Source organism: Hyperolius riggenbachi, chromosome 5 (genome assembly GCF_040937935.1).
Source record: "Hyperolius riggenbachi isolate aHypRig1 chromosome 5, aHypRig1.pri, whole genome shotgun sequence".
NCBI lineage: Eukaryota > Metazoa > Chordata > Amphibia > Anura > Hyperoliidae > Hyperolius > Hyperolius riggenbachi.
This window is the reverse complement of record NC_090650.1, coordinates 310331748-310349931: the sequence shown is the minus strand read 5'-3', so window position 1 is coordinate 310349931 and position 18184 is coordinate 310331748. Positions and strand designations below refer to the sequence as shown.

Here is an 18184-nt window from a genome sequence, read left to right as displayed (position 1 = left end):
GTAGTCATGTTAGAAGCTGTAGAACCACATGCTTGCTATCGTTGAGGATCAGTTTGTCTGAAAATGCTATGCCTCTGTTTTCTTATTCCCTTTAAGTTAACCTGTCATGTCATCACACTTAGTTGCAACCATGTAGGCACCCTGTAGTTCCTGCAGGTACTTGAAATAATGTTCAGATATTTTTTTTTGTGCAACTGGACATAGCCTGGTTCACTCTATACAAGAAAACCTCAACTTTTTGTGTTTCTGTTTCTGAGGTAATCCTTATTTTATTTATTGTATTTATAAAGCACCAACATATTACGCAGCGCTGGACATTAGTTTAGGTTACAGACAATATTTAGGGGTGACATACAGCAAAATGACAATACCTGAATACAAGAAAGACCAGATCATGCAGCACAGTATGAGTAATCCTTACCTACTCAGTTACTATGCCTACAACTGTATTACAGTAATAGAACCCCAGGAACCAACATTCGGCTTTTGTGTAGATGGAGTAGACATAGAAGCAAAATAAACAGGAGATGACACCAAAACAGGAAAGTGGAGGACATTTTATATAGCGTGCACCACTTGCTCTTCACTGATCCAGTGATCCATTTTGGAAATTGTCCATTTACCCCCAGGCACCACAAGGAATCTGCAATTAGGCAATATTAATAGTTTGTTGATGTAACAGGTTAATTTAACTTGATAGTATAGTCTAAGTTTACAAATATTTCTATTTGCTTTTTACACTTGTTAATCTGAAGATTTTGGTTATCATTTTGTAGAATGAATGCCTTTTCTTTTCATTTGAAACACTTGTGTTATCAATCTTCAGTTGCATATGTAACATAAAGACTAAGAATACAATTAGACAGACTAAGACCGAGAGCTTGCTTTACTTGTTAACAAACAAGGCACATTTTATTTTACATCACATGCTAGATTTCAACTGTCATGCATCTGCAAATCAATATGAACCTTTCCTGTTTAAACATTTAAGACATCTTCAAGGCACAGAACCATCTAACCCTTTATGTTCTTACTGTTTTGCTGGGCTGGCATCTGATGTCAGTGATTCATTCAATATAACCTATTCTGTGGGCTTCAGATCAAGTCACCAAATTGATTTACTGTCTAGATTTTCCTGTCTGTAGGCATTTAGAAATTGTAGATATTGGGAAAATACTATGTAATCAAGAAGTCATATAGAGTAGAACAAAGAGAACCAATGGAAAATATAGCTGTTGGTTTATTACATTGTGTTTTCTGCTGTGAAGTAATTTCTTGGTGCTTTCATGATGTTAATTAAAGCTTGGGCTATCTTAATGGCTGGTGTATAGCTAGTTCATACATTGCATGGCCTGCTGCCATTTATAATCGATCTTACGGATCATTGAGGTTAGAAACATGATATCTTGTGTGATAAATGTGTGACAGGCTATTAACATCTCAATTAATTGTAAGACTTCTAAATGAATACACTCCCAGTGAGGTGATAATGCCACAATGTCAATCATCCTAGCATATTAGGAGAGGAACCTCCTTAAGTTGCTGCTAATAAGAAGCCAGTTAATGAATAAATACTTTTCTAAGTTAATGCTAGCAAGAAATGACCCTAAAACATAGGAATACCCAGACAGCTCAAGGTGACCCAGAACCACCTAAATGTAATTTTGCTTTCTTAAAACAGAAAGTATAATTCAGCTGTAAGTGAGCAACTTTGGTTTCCCATGATGCATCACTCCCAAATATGTAAATCATCTCTTTAGGGCCTTGACATCAAGGCTGCACATCCAGAACCACTAGCTTGTAACTAATACATTTTACAGATTCCATAAACACAGTAAGAACATTTGATATAGCATGTTAAAAAAAGCAATGATATTCTTCCTAACTGACCGTATCTTACGGACTGGTGGTCTCAGAACTAAAGATCATTGAAGATCTCGAGTGATTCTTACCTGAATTTACTAAGAAGTTGTCTGTTAGATTGCAAAGGTTTCTAGTCCTCTCCTGGGTCATACTGAAATGTGGCAAGGTTTTAGGAATGTAAACTAATAAGCATTTGTGGTATTGCAGTTGAGTGCATGCTCAAGATTGTTTTAAATTTTTGTTTGAAAGGTTTGCAAGCACTTTTCTGACATCACACACCTACAGTCTTGCAAACCTTTGTATCAATAATCACTATGGTGCACATTATTATTTTTTTACAATTATTATTCCTAAATTATTTAGTCGGTGTTTGCCAATTGTAAAATCTTTTCTCTCCCTGATGTACTTTCTGTAATTTATCACAGGCAGCACTGGCAGGGCAGGGGATCTATGTGAAATGTTCATTTACTGTAAGTTTTACAGCCAGTTGAAAAGATCTCTGGTCTCCCAGAATTCTTGTGGAAAAGAGGGGAGGGGGAGGAGGGGGGGGGGGGAGGAGGGAGTGAGGAGAGAATTCTGCTTAATAAACAGCCAGGTTAAACCTGGTGCTGTAAAGCAAGATATAGCTATAGGAAGTGTTATTAATGCTGTAACCACGATTTTTAACATAAAAGTGGGTATTCTGTGTTCTACTTTATTTTGCTTTGGTTCCTCTTAAAGATCTGTCATGTGAAATGATGTTATGATATGATTTTGGGCAGCAGTGTTGGGACATTTTTTTGTACAGACCCACCTATTGGGCTCACGGCCAAGTGATGTTTTCTACACACTAGAGAAGGGTAGAGAGAGACATGCAAGCTACTTTCCACTGCAGGAACTTCCTTTGAACAGTAGCTTTAGAAAACTTTAGTAAATTAGCCACAGTGTGAATAAACATACTGTTTTGCCTTAACATTTTCAGATAAATGTAATCCTCTTTCTTTCATACATAAGTTCCTAGTTGAGCAAACCTGCATTAACTCCACAACACATGTCAGATATAAAATTATGACTGTCTAGGACATTTTTAATAATATCCACAGATACTCTAAATTTATCTTACGCCTATTTGGTGAAGAGCTTTATCATAGATATAAATGTCCCCCGAGGGAAGAAAAAGCTCAGTTTCGATGAATAAATCTATGAGATTTAATTGCAGGATTAAAGTAAGCTTATTAAGTACAATCTCCGATTTTATTTTTTTCATTCCCTTATCTCTGTCCGCCACTTCTGACATTGAAAAGTAAGCCTGTCATGCAGTTTCAGTTGATAAAAAGAATTAGATAATCAGTCTAGTGCAATCTATGTATTGTACACAACATTGTTCTTTTTAAAACGTTATGTAAAGAACAATACACACTAATAATATATTTTTCCAAATTACTGGGAGCCAACAGACCCCATAACATTTCTTAACAGTGGACATAAGTATAGCATAGCTATGAACAGCATAAGTGGCCCCATCCCACTTGAGATTACCTGAAGGGAATGTAACCTCTGAAGAAGCTGTTGGGAATAGTAAGTGCTGCTTAGTTATTGCATTTATTATTGTTCTTTCAACACAAATCAAGAAGTAAATTCATGAGACCTTCAATGTTCAATACTATTTAGTGTCAACAAGGTTCTAGAACAAAGCCAACGTATCATATTTTCTTAATACCTACTTACTTACCATATAACAGCATAATGGTTATAAAGATGGCTTCTGCCAAATAATTTTGTGCATAATAATAAATAATTTAGGTATTAAAGCCACCTTGCTTTTAGGATGACAAAGATTTTAGTAGTGGGTATGCTGTAGAACAAATATGGGGCTATAGTGGTTTGTAGTATTTATAATTACATCCCTGAAATATATCTCCAAGTGTTGTGTATATTATTTTCAGTTTGTAGCAAAAAATATATTTTTCTATTTGAATTAAATAGATATAAGCCGAATGAGGCAATTTATATCAGTTACCAGAGATACCCATATTAATTAACCCACACCCCTCACCCCCCCCCCTTTTCACCCCACCCCCAAAGAAAAAAAATCCATGTATTTTTAAGTAAATGTTTATCTAAAGTTTTGTAAAATACTATGAAGTAAAATAAATTGTAAAAAAAAAAAAAAAAAAACACCAAAATTAATAAAGTCTTGAAACTGTCAAAATATAATGTATTTATGTACGATATAAAATATATAGAGAAAAATGTATTTATGAGACTTTTCTTCATAGCAGAAAACATTTGCTAAGAATACAAATTTAGATTTGCTAAAAAGTGCACCCTAAGTTGATTAACTATGTTTACAGATACAAGTGTTTTATAAAATGTAAGAAAATGCATTTTTAAATATTTCTATATGAATTTGATTTTTTTCAATCAAATGGATGTTTTCAAGAAGGAAATATAATTTAAGATGTTTTAATATTTCAATGCCCGTAATAATTAACATGTAAATAATGTTGTTAAAGCGTATATAATGTTTGTGCTGCTTTTGAAATATTTAAACTGTTGCATGGTATGTTGTTCTGATGGCCAATTATTTTTAACCATTATAAAACTGTATACATATATTTTTAATATGACATCTTCAATGTAAAGATTTTGTATAAAAATGACTGTCGGTGGGTGGGCGGGAGCAGTTATCTTTTTGTTCTACTATTTTAATTTGTTTTTGTTTGGAATGTTCTGTTTTTTCGATGCATTCTGGTCATGGCATTTTTAATTTTCTGTAGAAAATCTGGAATACCAGGACCAGAATGGGAGTTTGAAAACCAGGACTGGACCAGAATCTCATGAGGATATGGAGTTAGGTTGGATATATTGTGATACAAAAATTTGATGGATTCTTTGACAATGAAAATAAAAATCTTAAATGGCATTTTGTTTTTTGTCCTTTGTGTCGTATCTTATTTTAGGCATGATGTAGTACATTTTATATATTATGTTACCTTTAAGTAATATTCCTTCATAGATCTTTGTCTCCATTATGCACATGTGCATGAAATACATAAAGTACTAGATACATCATACCAAGTTGGAAACCCATGTAAAGAAAGATTGTAAATTTAGATAAGAATTAATTTGAATTTGCTATTTAGAAAATAAGTATCCCTAGACTGAGTTTTTCCCATTTATATATCAGTAGTATGACAAGGTCATGTGTATATTGCTTCCACAATTACATGAAAATACCCATCTAGATAAAATATGCAAACAGCAATATGATTAAGGGATTTTCCACTTCAGATATAAAAATGGAACCCAGCATCATAACAGTCAGCATATGAGCTTTGAGGGGACCTTCTTCACCACCCTTGTTAGTAGAAGCATAGCGGAGTCTTCCCCTATTTACATTTTGGTACCTTAAAGCGGAACTGAAAATAAAACAACAAAGAGTTTCACTTACCTGGGGCTTCTGCCTGCCCCCTGCAGCCGCCCTGTTCCACAATTCTCTGTTCTCACGCTGCTAGCTAGTTTCAGTTTGGTGGACTTGTAAGTTGGTGGGCCACTGCTCCTGCACAACCCTGCCATACGTAGCCTTATTTCCGTTGCCATCCGCAATAGCCCAGGATGCTATTGCAGAGGGAAACACGAGCAAAGATACACATGGCCAGATCCACACAGGCGTATAGCCCCGTCTGCGAAACTGAAACTAGCTGGCGGCGGGAGGAAGGAGGATCGTTGAGGACCGGTGCGGGACAGGATGGCTGCAAGGGGCTGGCAGAAGCCCCAGGTAAGTGAAACTCTTTGTTTATTTTTTATCTTCAGTTCCGCTTTAAGAGCACAATGCGGATAAGCAACTATACTTGGGCAAAATGTAAAATTGTAGCTACTTATTCTAAAATTAATTGCAGAGATGCAAGAGGTTGGGATGTATTCATATTACTACTAATAGGATTTTCCAACAAGGGTCCGTTTTTCACTCAGAATGGAAAATCTCATTAAGGGAACCTGAGGTGAAAGACAAATGGAGCCCTTTTAAACAATGCACATTGCCTGGCTGTTGTGCTGATCCACTGACACTAATACATTTAGCCATAGCTCCTGCAGATCAGATGTCTCTGACTCAAGCCTGACTGAATTAGCTGCATGGCTGCATACTGCAGCAAAAAAGATCAGCAGGACTGCCAGGCAACTGGTATCATTTAAAGGACACCTAAAGTGAGTAGAATATGGAGGCTGCCATATTTATTTCCTTTTAAATAATACAGATTGCATGGCATGCACATTGCCTGGCACTTCTGCTGATCCACTGCCACTAATACATTTAGCAATAGCTCCTAAACAAGTATGCAGATCAGATGTCTCGGACTCAAGCCTGACTGAATTAGCTGCATGGCTGTTTCAGGTGTGTGATTCAGACACTACTGCAGCCAAAAAGATCAACAGGACTGCCAGGCAACTGGTATTGTTTGAAGGACACCTAAAGTGAGTGGAATATGAAGGTTGCCATATTTATTACCTTTTAAATAATACAGATTGCATGGCTGTCCTGTTGATCCTTTGCTTCTAATACTTTTAGCCATAGACCCCAAACAAGCATGCATATCAGGTGATCTTACTATAGTCTGACTGGATTAGCTGCATGCTTTTTTCAGGTGTGTGATTCTAATGTACCTGAAAATCAAAAGGACAGCAAGGAAACTAACATTGTTTAAAAGGAAATAAATATGGCAGCCTCCATATCCTTCGTTTCAGGTGTCCTTTAAAAGGTAATAAATATGGCAGCCTCCATATGTCTCTCACCTTTAAGTTCCTTTTAAGTCTGTTACTGTTCCTTTTATTAATGCTAGGTTAGTATTCTCAGATACACCAAGCTTCCCAGCTACTCAGTTAGTCATTTTCTGTGGTCTTGTAGTAAATCCCCTTTCCCCTGCTTCTTCACTTCTCTTTGACCACAGTCAGGAGCCATACTGTTGATACTGAATACATTTTAATTGCTTATGCCCTGTCTCATTTTTCTCCTACTCTCTTCCCTCCTGATATATCTTCTTAAAAGTGCCAATTAATGGTAAGTTTCCTTTGTAAGCACTGGAGAATCAACTGTGGGGAGGTGGGTGTTCTTTTCCCATGCTGGGTGAGCATACAATGCTAAACTCTGTATGCTCGTCCAGCACTTGGAAGCATAAACGGCTGTGAAAATGATGCAGGTCTTTATCATACCCTCTAGGTCCGTTTTTGTTGGTTTGCATTTCAGTCTTGCTCTGTTTCATATGTTGTGTAAAAACCTTTTATCATTTTTATTTCTTGCAAGTTGCATGCAAATGAGTGGGCTAGAACTGTAAACCCTAAATGTATGTACCCCGAACCAACCTCCAATCATGTTGTGTCCCACTGTGTTCCATTTGTGTTCAATCAGTTTTGTTCAGAAATGTACCCGTTAGCACCGTCACCTATAATGTTAAAGAGCTTATAACTGCTTTATGATCTGTTTCATTTGTATTTGATGCATTGTGACCAACTATTTTTTTAAATGTGATTTAAAATGTTCATATTTCTTTCCATAGAGTTTTTTTTTCCTTCTGTCCTCTTCATGATTTCATTGCCAGACTTTTTTCAATTTACTCCTTTGTGACTTTGTATTATGTTTTGCTTCATTTGGATATCATTGTGTGGCGAGTCTATAGTGACATCACTAACCTGTGTTTTATTCTGCTTTCTGATAGACGAAAACCACACGAACAGCGAGACAAGCAGTTTAGCTCAATCTCACACATACAAGAAACGGGAGGCAGCTGATGTTCCCTACCAGACAGGCCAGCTACACCCAGCCATCCGGGTAGCTGACTTGCTGCAGCACATCACACAGATGAAATGTGCTGAAGGCTACGGATTCAAAGAAGAATATGAAGTGAGTATGAAAATTTAGACAGGGTAAGATGGCAGGAGGTGCTCTGGAAAAAAGGTATAATGCAGCAGAAACTTCAAATGCCTTTTTCATCTCCTGTAATTTCCAAAAAGAACTTTCAATATTTTATTTTGAACATTTATTATTAATATTTTAGATTCAATGAGATAGCTACATAACAGGTTTGAAGAGATGACACCAATGCCTTTTATCTCCTCTCTAGCTGACAGGATGTGAACTTTGAGGAAGCTTGAAGTCAGATTTCTTATATTGTTAAATGTTTATCTGACGGGCATCCAGTTCAGGTTATATTGATTACAGGATATTCACACACTATTGGGATATATATATTTTAGCCCTCAACTTTTCTAAAAACAGGATGATAATGCTGCAGGGACATAGATATAAAACTACTTCCACAACGGAAAGGTTCCTAACCTATAGCCAGACACTCCACATAAAACAGCATAGATTATCTAGCCACATTACCATTTTCAGTAAAGATGTTCCTCCTGTCTGCTATGAAATTTAGTTGCATAGTTCTATTTCACATTCTTATGCCATGGTGATTTAGAAGCTGGGACTAGTATAAGATGTTTATATGTAATATTATCATTAGTTTCTTGAACATATAATCCTGTGCAAAAGTTTTAGGCAGGTGTGGAAAAATGTCAATAAAAGGATGACTTCCGCACTTAAACCAATGTCAAATAATATAAACCATATGCAAATAATATATGGCAAAGGGATAGGGAGTCAATGGAGCCCTCTTCTGTGAATAGTTTCTGACCACGAAATACCACACTATCAATCAAGGTGAGAACTAACTGTCACCACAGATTGTTTACTTTGTAGATGGAGTCTCCCATATATATTGGCTGGCTCTTTTGGGAGACAAGGGTGTTAAGTTAGGAATGAAAAGGCACCATCTGGCACAGAAATAGCTTCTTCACCACAGCAGGCCCAAGCCTGGTGAGTCATTGGTGATGGAACATATGAGGCAGACCCCATGCATCATCATGGTGGTGGTAACATTATGGGATTCTGGAACCAGAAAATGGGAGGAGCTGGGTGGCAGTTTTCTTGCACAGAGGACACAGTTGGCCAGTCCAAGAGGGCCAGACATCTATCTTGTGCACCTTAATCCCCACATGAATGTATTTTATGTATTTTAATGCTTTTGAGGTTTGGTTTATTGGCCTCATTTCTTCCATGAAGACCTATTCTGCTAATTATTCTGCTAATTATGCCCCAGTGTTTATGTATACTTCTGCTGCACCAGCAGTTTATACACAAAAAATCACTGAGCTCTTTATTGGATACATATATAGGGGGCTAAAAGAGACCGAAAAAGCCCTCCTACTAAAAAGTAATGTTTAGTGTGGTTTCTTCTTAAAATAGAGGGAATCTCACTAATATCATAAATGCGAAAGTGTGGATGTTTGTTACTTAATCACACAACAATGGCTGAACGTATTTGAATAAAATTTGGCACACACATAGTACATTACCTGGAAAAACATAAAGGATACTTTTTATCCCATATAACCAAAAAGTGGGCGGAGGCAAATACAAATTTCACTGGGAAAATGTAAACTGCAGCCATTCTTACACTGTTAATGGCAGGGTTCTCAAATTTTGCACAGTTGGTCACTGGGTGACTGGGATTAATATTCAGAAAAGTGGATGGAGCCTACAAAGTCTCTCAAAATTCACCTATTAATTTTCAAGGTGAATATTAAATTGTTGCCATTCTTGCACTGTTAATGGCACAAGCGTAAAATCTGATACAGTTGGTCATTGGGTGACTGGGGTTCAAATTCAGAAAAGGGTGTGGAGCCACAAACAGTCAATCAGATTTGTTTAATTTCAATCTAAATGATTGATGGCAAAGGCCATAAAGCTCGCAAACTTGGTCATTGAATAATTGTGTATTAGGGTTAAAAAAGTTGGCAAAGCCAACACCAGCCAAATACATACCCGGGCAACGCCAGGTCATCAGCTACTTTACAATAATTAAGCTTTAAGTGAACATCTGTGGTTAACCACAATGCACTGCTACAACAGCATCTCAGAATGCACAATGCATCGGACCTTGTCTTGTCAGACATGTAAGGAGGGGGGCATGTAATGGGGAAAGGCGAGTTAGAAGAGGTATTCTCAGAAGTTATAAAGGGTGAGGTGGGGTGAAGTAAATCAGCAATTAATTAGAATTGCATTATTAATTTGGATGCTGTTTGGGCTTGATTTATAATATGGAGGTTTTCATTGTTCCTTTAAACTTAAATTAATTACAGTAAATGAAATGCCCTGATCACATTTACTTGTTGTATGCTTATCTAAATGTGGGAGGGAAGGTACAAGATAAAGGTTTTATTACTGGGGCACTATTTTGAGCTCAAGGTTGACTTTGTTCAAGTTTCCATTTGCCCTAAATTTCTCCAATCAGGTTGGGCTTTGGTCATTTGTTTCACTGTTGGCCAAGTTATGTAACCTCTTACAATAATTCATGTTTATCATTCAAAAGCCTTTCCCGAAGGCCAACTTGTGAGTTTCAACTTTGTTCACAACAAGCATGTTTGGACCCATTTTAATCAATCATGTGCAGTTTTGAATCTACGAGCAATCCTAACTGCATGCATTCTTTCATTGGAATCCATTGAACTGGTTACTTCAGAGCATTTGCGCTCAAACCACAATACACTGCAGTAAAAAAATGTTGTGAGAAAATGCATGTGGTTCAATGCAAATAACCGCTGGCCCACTAAAAAAACAAATGTGCAGAAAATACATGGAAAAATGCATGGAAAAGAAAGAAAAGCATAAAATTCATGTACTTTCAATACGTTAATGTGCTTGCTTAGTGGAAATGAGGCATTTGGCTTACTGGCCCCTTGCAGTAATGTATGGAGCTTGTGAGGTGCGGAGGATGACTCTTGTAGACTGATAGATGTAATGTTCAGTGTTCTGTAGCAGGAAAAATCTGACCATGAAATTATTTGAAAAATAATCTCCCTTCACTGCCAAAGTGTGACTTACAGGCAATTCTCCTGAGCGCCTAAATGGCATTTTACATTTAAGGGGAAGTCAGTCAGCAAGTCTGTTTGATAAATGACTTAGAATCAATAGAGAGTGGTATCATGTTATGTGTTCTACTGGCTTTCTGCTCCAGCTACTAAATGTTCCTTGTCAGTAAAAACTGCAGGATATGTCTCTTCAACGTTTATTAAATATTCTTCAAAGTGTAGTTATATTAATTTACTCCACAGACCAGCATTTAAAAGAGCCCATCCTTTGCATTTTCTGAGGTTTACTGATAATCTGTAAGTAAGTATGTGTCAGGAGAAAGATAAGATAAACAGTTTAGATTGAAATTGAGGATAAGAAAGGGAAAAGAGAGTTATAAGAGAGACGAAAAAGAGGAGAGAAGAACAAATAAGAAAAATGCACATTTCCTGCCCCAGTCAGTACCTCTTGATGTTACTGTTGAGCAATGGTGTCCAAAACTTTTTAGGCCAAGGGTCATATCACTGTTCTTGACAGTGCTAGGGTGCCTGTCAGGATCTCTCCTGTAGCATGTTCTGTCGGTTGCAGTTCCACTGCAACCGGGCAGTTCTGACTTATCTGCTTGCATTCGGTTGTGCATTCGCAATAAGTCTCATTGTCATTTGCAATCTGATTATCTTATACCTGCTTGTTAGCAAGATGAGAATTTGGGCTGAGGAAGTTGCAGATGAAAATGAGGAGGTCTTGTATGAACCCCAGGAATTTGTTAAATTGATTGCAAAGTGTTTTGTGAAAAAATATAAACAAATTCCTTCTGATTGGTTTTCTGCATCTTGCAAGCAAAAGTGATCCAGAAGATACCAATAGATGCACTCCATCTGTTGCTGACTGCTTAAGTCCTACAGATGCACTCCATCTGTTGCTGACTGCTTCAGTCCTACAGATTCTCAGTCTCAGAAACCCTGTTTGGGAAATTTTGAACCCAAGCATCTGAATGTTCCAGCATCACACATTCTGTGCTCTGGGCCTCCTGTTTCTGCCCCTTGCTCTAGTTCAGTGAATGATTCAGAGCCTTTGCTTTGTGAACCTGAAATCACAGGAAAATGTTCCAGTAAAGTCGCCCTGTACCATGAGTTACTCAGTAATTCTGTCCAATGAAGCTCAGGTCACAGAATCATTATACTGTCCAACAGGTGCTTCTATGGTTCTGCTCTGCAACATGGATTGTTCAGTGATCCTGTCCAGCGAAGCTGAAGTTGCAGTATCTTTAGCTTCACTCTGTACTTTGGATGTTTCAAGATACCTAGTAGAGAACTCAGAGCCTCTGCTTACTTCAATTGGTGTTGCAGTAATATTCACATGTTTAGCAGCTGTCTTAGAGTTACAGTCCAGTCTAGTAAAGCTTGATGAATCTCTGTTCAGTGAAGCAGAAGCCATTGAAGCATTGTCCTCGTCAGCAAGTGTTTTAGATGCCTTACCCTGTACACAGTCTGATTTAGCTAATGTTGTTCGATCCCTGTCTGATGTTGTAGCAGCCAGGGAACTCCAGCCCTGTCCTCTGAATGTTTCATAAGTCTTGCCCTGTAACATGGATAATTTTGATGCTCTGGTAAAAATAATAGAAGTCTCAGAATTTCAGTCCTGTTTAGTGAGTGTTCCTGAAGTCCTGCCTTGTTTCTTGGAAAATTCTGGTTCTCTGTCCAGTGTGGCAGAGGTTCCAGAGTCCCCTTCCTGTCCAGTGAGTTCCTCAGTCTTGCCCAGTTCAGTGAAGGTTGCTGTAATACTCACTTGTTTGGCAGCTCTTTTGGAGCTCCAATCCAGTGTAGTTAACGATGAGACTCTGTCTAGTTCAGTGCATACATCAGAAGATTTGTCCTGTCCTGTTAATGCCCCTGAACATGACTTGTTAATAACCTTGGTTGAATCAGTGACTCCTAAGTCTGATTCTGCATTCTTTAGTGAGAGTCCAGTAACTGTGAAGTCTGATCATGATGGTTTTCTGCCCTGTTCAGGTTTCGGTCCTATCGTGACTGACTCTGAGGTCCGCAGTTCCTTGACATGCCCAGAAGTTTCTCTTGTACCAGTGTGCCCAGATGTACTCTGTGTGCCAGTATGTCCAAGTGTGTCTTGTGTGTCAGCGTACTCAGATGCTTCCTTGGTGGTGACATGCCCTGATATTGCCAGTCTGCCTACATGCCCAGAGATGGTTCTGGTCCCTGAAAGTCCTGATCTCGATCAATACAAAAGAGAAGCAGACTCCGGCAGCCCTGATCTCTATGTTTGTCCTTGTAACCCTGACGCTGGAATTGCCCTAGGTTCCATAGGGGTTCTTGATAGTTCTCCATGTGAGCCTAAAGGGCGTTTTAACCTCTTGGGATCTCTATGGAGCTTCAAAGTGTTCTGGGAGATTTTCTGAGGAAACTTGTCCTGGTACCTTGGACTGGTTCGACAGTGGGTACTGTGTTGGAAAGGACAGTTCCGGTGGGCATTGCATTAAAAGGTTTGGCATTTTTGGACAGTCCATTGCTCTGAGAGTTTCGGGGGGATTTTTCCTGAAAATCACAGTTCTGATGGGTATCACACTGGGGCTTGCAGTACTGATGGGCATCGTTCTTTAGGTTCTGGTTCCAATTGGTTTGGTCTTGGTGTGACTGATCCTGGAATTTGGTGTTGTCGGGCTGTGTGATCTTCATGAGTTATCAGTCAGATCAGTTTGCTGGATTTTCTGCATCTGATTTTCTGGTTTGGGTGGTTCAGAAGAATTATGCCAGTTTCTATAGGCGTCTGGAAGCTGCCTTTAAAGGAGGGGGGGAACTGTCAAGTTCTCTGTTGTAGCATGTTCTGTCGGGTGCAGTGGAACTGCAACCGGGCAGTTCTGACTTATCTACTTGCATTAGGTTGCGCATTCGCAATAAGTCTCATTGTCATTTGCAATCGCTCTACAGTTCAGAGCAGCTCAGGATGCTGTCATGATTCCTCCTATTGCTTGCTGCAGTTGAACTGAAGCCAGATATCCCTGGATTTCCTACATGCATGTTGTTGCATAATATTGCATGTATTTGTTATGAGAGTCATTTTCCACAGTCAGCTGTGTATGACCTTAGCCTGTTACTGACTTCGATTCCGCCTAGTCCATTGTACTGCAGCCATCTGATCTAACGTGTATGACCCTAGCCTGTTACCGACTACATCTGTTGTGTATTGTATCACATAGCATTTAGCGTGATAGGCGGTATCGGAAGCCCAGAGCTGCAGTTGCTCTGGGCAATCTTGCTCCCTTGATCATTACTCCTGTGGCCACCTGTGTAGCCTCTTCCATTACCCAGCTACATAGTCTTGTTGCTTTTGGTGATAGGTCTGCTTTCTGCATCAGCTTGTATGCTTGCTCACTTAAGTCCTATTAGGGTCAGCTAGTGGCGTGCCAGGCACGGTCAGCAGGTGAAGAGCGAGCCCTCAGTCTCGAGCATGCACACTGACTCAGAAAGTATACCCCCCCAAGCATTACAGGGCCAAGCTAGCAAAATTAAACACAATTTCTAGTTGTTGCTGTTAGGTACATTATGCCTGTGATATTTTGTTAAATAAAACATTTCCATGGGGAATAACCCATATACCGTGTGCAGATTGCACCGTGGCAGCTGCTTATCAGTGGCTGATATTGCTACAGTGGTGGCTGATAACCTGCAGGCAAACAAAAGGGGAGGCATACCTTCCAACTTTTTGAGATGAGAAAGAGGGACACTTTAGCCATGCCCTGCCATACCCCTAATCACGCCCCCAGCACACCCTTAGTCATGTATACCAGGGATCCCCAACCCCCGGGCCGTAGGCCACTACTGAGCCGCAGGCTGTTCTGAGCTGGGCCGTGCTGTTTGACATTACAGGATGCTATAGAGAAGAACCGTCTGCAACCATTGTTACTGCTGCCACAAAGTGTCTGTAATTTGTAATGCATCATGTTTTCTGTCTGTACGGACACCAGGTGGAAGCAGTGAAGATGAATGGGATGCTCTGGTCTCTTGCCAGCCACAGAGTCCAGTCTGCATGAAGGTGAGCAGCTGCTGGAGGTAGTTTAGGAAGAAAAATGGATGGCTTAGGGAAGGTAAAAGTGAGTGTGGGGAGAAGTGAAGTGAGTGTGGGGAGGAGGGAAGTGTTAAGTGGGTGTGGGGCGGAGGTAAGGGTGAAGTGAGTGTGAGGAGGGGGGAAAAGGGTCTGTGGGGAGGAGGGAAGGGTAAAAGTGAGGGCAGGCAGATGAGGGTAGGAAATGAGTCAATAGATAAGGAAGCCCAGGCAGTACCCCCCTTCACACCACATGTCACACCAAATGTACCTTGTGCTGGTGGCTTATGCAGCAGACCCAGTGCAATGCAGAGGCATCTTTTCCAAAGTGCTGAGGGTGATGAAGATAGTGGTTAGGTAGGGCTGGTGTTGCCAGGACTTCTTTATGTAATGACACTGCCTGTAGAACAGCCCCCTTGGCCCCCCTCCCCCTTGCAAACTTGCTTGCACCCGCCCGGTCCTTGGAAAAATTGCCTGATGCTGAAGTGGTCCTTGGGTCAAAAAACATTGGGGACCACTGTATACCATTAAGATTTCATAGGAAAAATATTTTGTTTTGTAATTCAAATCGCACTGGTCTTTTCTATCATGGCTCATTTTCCTTCATATTAATTCATGAAAATAAAAAAATATTTAAATTTAAAGGGACTCTGACCTGAAAATAAATACGAAATTAGTCCTCACCTGGGGCTTTCTGCAGCCCAGTGTAGGTTGGGACGTCCCACGGCGGCGTCCTAGCTCCTCTTCCAAGGCCTGTCCAGAAATGGCTGGCAGGAGGCTTCCCGGCGACACCGGGCCCGAGTGTCGGGCACCTTCTTCCGCAAACGTTACCGCTGTTATCACACGCCGACCGCCTCGCGTCATCATGCCGGCATGACAGAAAGGCGCATGCGCTATAAAACCGCGCATGCGTCGGCCGCCTCGCGTCATCACGCCGGCCGGCATGACAGAAAGGCGCATGTGTGATTAAACCGCGCATGCGCCGTACTGTCACGCCAGCCGGCGTGATGACGCGAGGCGGCCGGCGTGTGATGACAGTGGTGACGTTTGCGGAAGAAGGAGCCCGGTGTCGCCGGGAAGCCGCCGGCCAGCCATTTCTGGACAGGCCTTGGGAGAGGAGCCAGGACGCCCCCGTGGGACGTCCCGACCTACACTGGGCTGCAGAAAGCTCCAGGTGAGTACTAATTTCGTATTTATTTTGAGCTCGGAGTCCCTTTAAAGATGGGAATAAAATTTAGAGTAAATTTTTTCAGTAGAAAAATACATATATTTACATAGATCTGCACATCAGTCCTGAAAGAGGGACAAATGAGGAAGAAAGAGGGACAGAGGGATTGGGTTCCCAAAGAGCGACTGTCCCTCCAAAAGAGGGACAATTGGCAGCTATAGAGAGGTAGAGTGGTGACACAAGGTGGCCCTTGCATGCGGAACTGCAGCTATGGCCTGCATGGAATTAACAACTGTAGATAGCTTTGGGGACCACTAGAAAAGGCTCAGCGGGCTACATTTGGCCCCCAGGCTGGACATGCTTGTATTAGAGCAAACTTCTGAGCCATTACTTCTTGCTGTTATTAACCCTCTGGGCGATACAATTACATCGCCCAGGAGGGAGCGCAGCACTTTTATTTTTTATTTTTTAAATCATGTAGCGAGCCCTGGGCTTGCTACATGATAGCCGCTGCGCAGCGGCATCCCCCCACCCACTCCGATCGCCTTAGGCGATCAGAGTAAGCAGGAAATCCCGTTCAGAACGGGATTTCCTGCTGGGCTTCCCCGGTCGCCATGGCGACAGGCGGGATGACGTCACCGACGCCATGGACGTCGTGACGTCAGAGGGAGTCCCGATCCACCCCTCAGCGCTTCCTGGCACTGATTGGCCAGGCTGCTCAAGGGGTCTGGGGGGGGCTGTGCGGCACGGCGGGTAGCGGCGGATCGGCGGTGAGCGGCGGCGATCAGAAGTTACACGCAGCTAGCAAAGTGCTAGCTGCGTGTAACAAAAAAAAATTATGCAAATCGGCACCAGGGCCTGAGAAATCCTCCTGCGTGACATACCCCGAGCACAGCTCGGGATTATCGCCCAGGAGGTTAAAGGAGACTTCTGAGCCCCAGTCAGTATTTCCTGCTGTTCGTAAAGGAAATGTTTTTGTCCCAGTCAGTATTTCCTGCCTCAGTCATTACTTCCTGCTGTTAGAAATAGAGGGCCTTAGGCAAGCTATTTCTTGCTCTGAACATAGCATGGCGCTTGATTTGGCCTGAGGAAGTGGGACTGAGACCCACGAAATGTGATTGCTAGTTAAAGATTATTCATTTATATATGAATTTGTCTTCATTGAGGTAAGCCACCTCAAACCTTATTTATATAATAGATTTTAATTCATTTTATTATCGTTTGGGCGCCTTTTCATCCTGTTTATTCACTTAATACCCCCCCCCCCCCCCAGGGTAGGGGAAACCCTTGGAGCCTGGCTATGGGTCCCTATGACCACTTTTCCTTGAATTGTGCAACCATTTCCGGCTGACTGGGACCCCCGAGTGGAGTCAGGTTTAATTATCTCCACCTGCCTGCAGTGGTTGGTTGCCCCATTGCAACCTCCCTTTGTGAGTAGCCTCTGTGTACTATTTCTTATTTCATCTATTGTGTGTGACATACTGCACCATTTGGGCTCCCCTTGTTTCTGTGTTTCTTTTGTTTAGGGTTACCACGTGATGTACATCGGCCAATCAGATCCTCCGTTTCCTGGAGTCTATCGTCTTTTGGTTTGATCTATTCTAGGCTTATGTATGTATACCGAGACTAGCAAATTATACACTTTGTAAGGAACGTCTATGGGGCGCTTTTACAATTATGTATGGCTCATAAGGGGTACGTTGGGGCTTTACAGTGAGACTAGGGAAGCAATTCTGATTGGCCAATGAGTGATTGACAGTCTTCTGGTCCAGTCATATGGGAGGACTGGGGGGAGTGTTTGAACGCTGATGAGGAATCACCCCCTTGTCAGCCTAAACAGTTGAAAATGGCTCATGTGCTGACAAATTCGTTTGGCTGCTGCTACTAGCCTATATGCTATGTCAATGCTCTGATATCTTGTATATAATGTATTCTTGCACTTTAGCACTTTTGCACTCTTGCACTTAGCACTAGTTCACTTGAAAAAGCTTCCATTTAGGAAGTGAAACATGTTGGTTTTTTGGTGGGGGTTAGTGTAGTTACCGTATTTTTTGGACCATAAGACGCTGCGGACTACCTAGGTTTAGAGGAAAAAAATCAGGGAAAAAAAAGAAAATACTAAACCTGGTGCATCCATGGTCTAGGAGCGTTTTGTGGAGCTTCTCCACCTAAGCTGTTTTTATCTAAGCTTCATGTAATGGATTGCGGAGATG

At 40.9% G+C, this 18184-nt stretch overlaps 1 protein-coding gene across 5 annotated transcripts in view; it reads left to right on the top strand.

Annotated features, from left to right (window-relative positions):
• PTPRM (protein tyrosine phosphatase receptor type M) overlaps positions 1-18184 on the top strand; it is a 995286-nt gene that overhangs the window by 770672 nt on the left and 206430 nt on the right. For all 5 annotated transcript variants that reach the window (XM_068237197.1, XM_068237198.1, XM_068237195.1 and 2 more), the window contains one exon: positions 7557-7741. In XM_068237197.1, coding sequence (XP_068093298.1) covers positions 7557-7741 — 185 coding nt within the window. The remainder of the gene's footprint in view (positions 1-7556; positions 7742-18184) is intronic.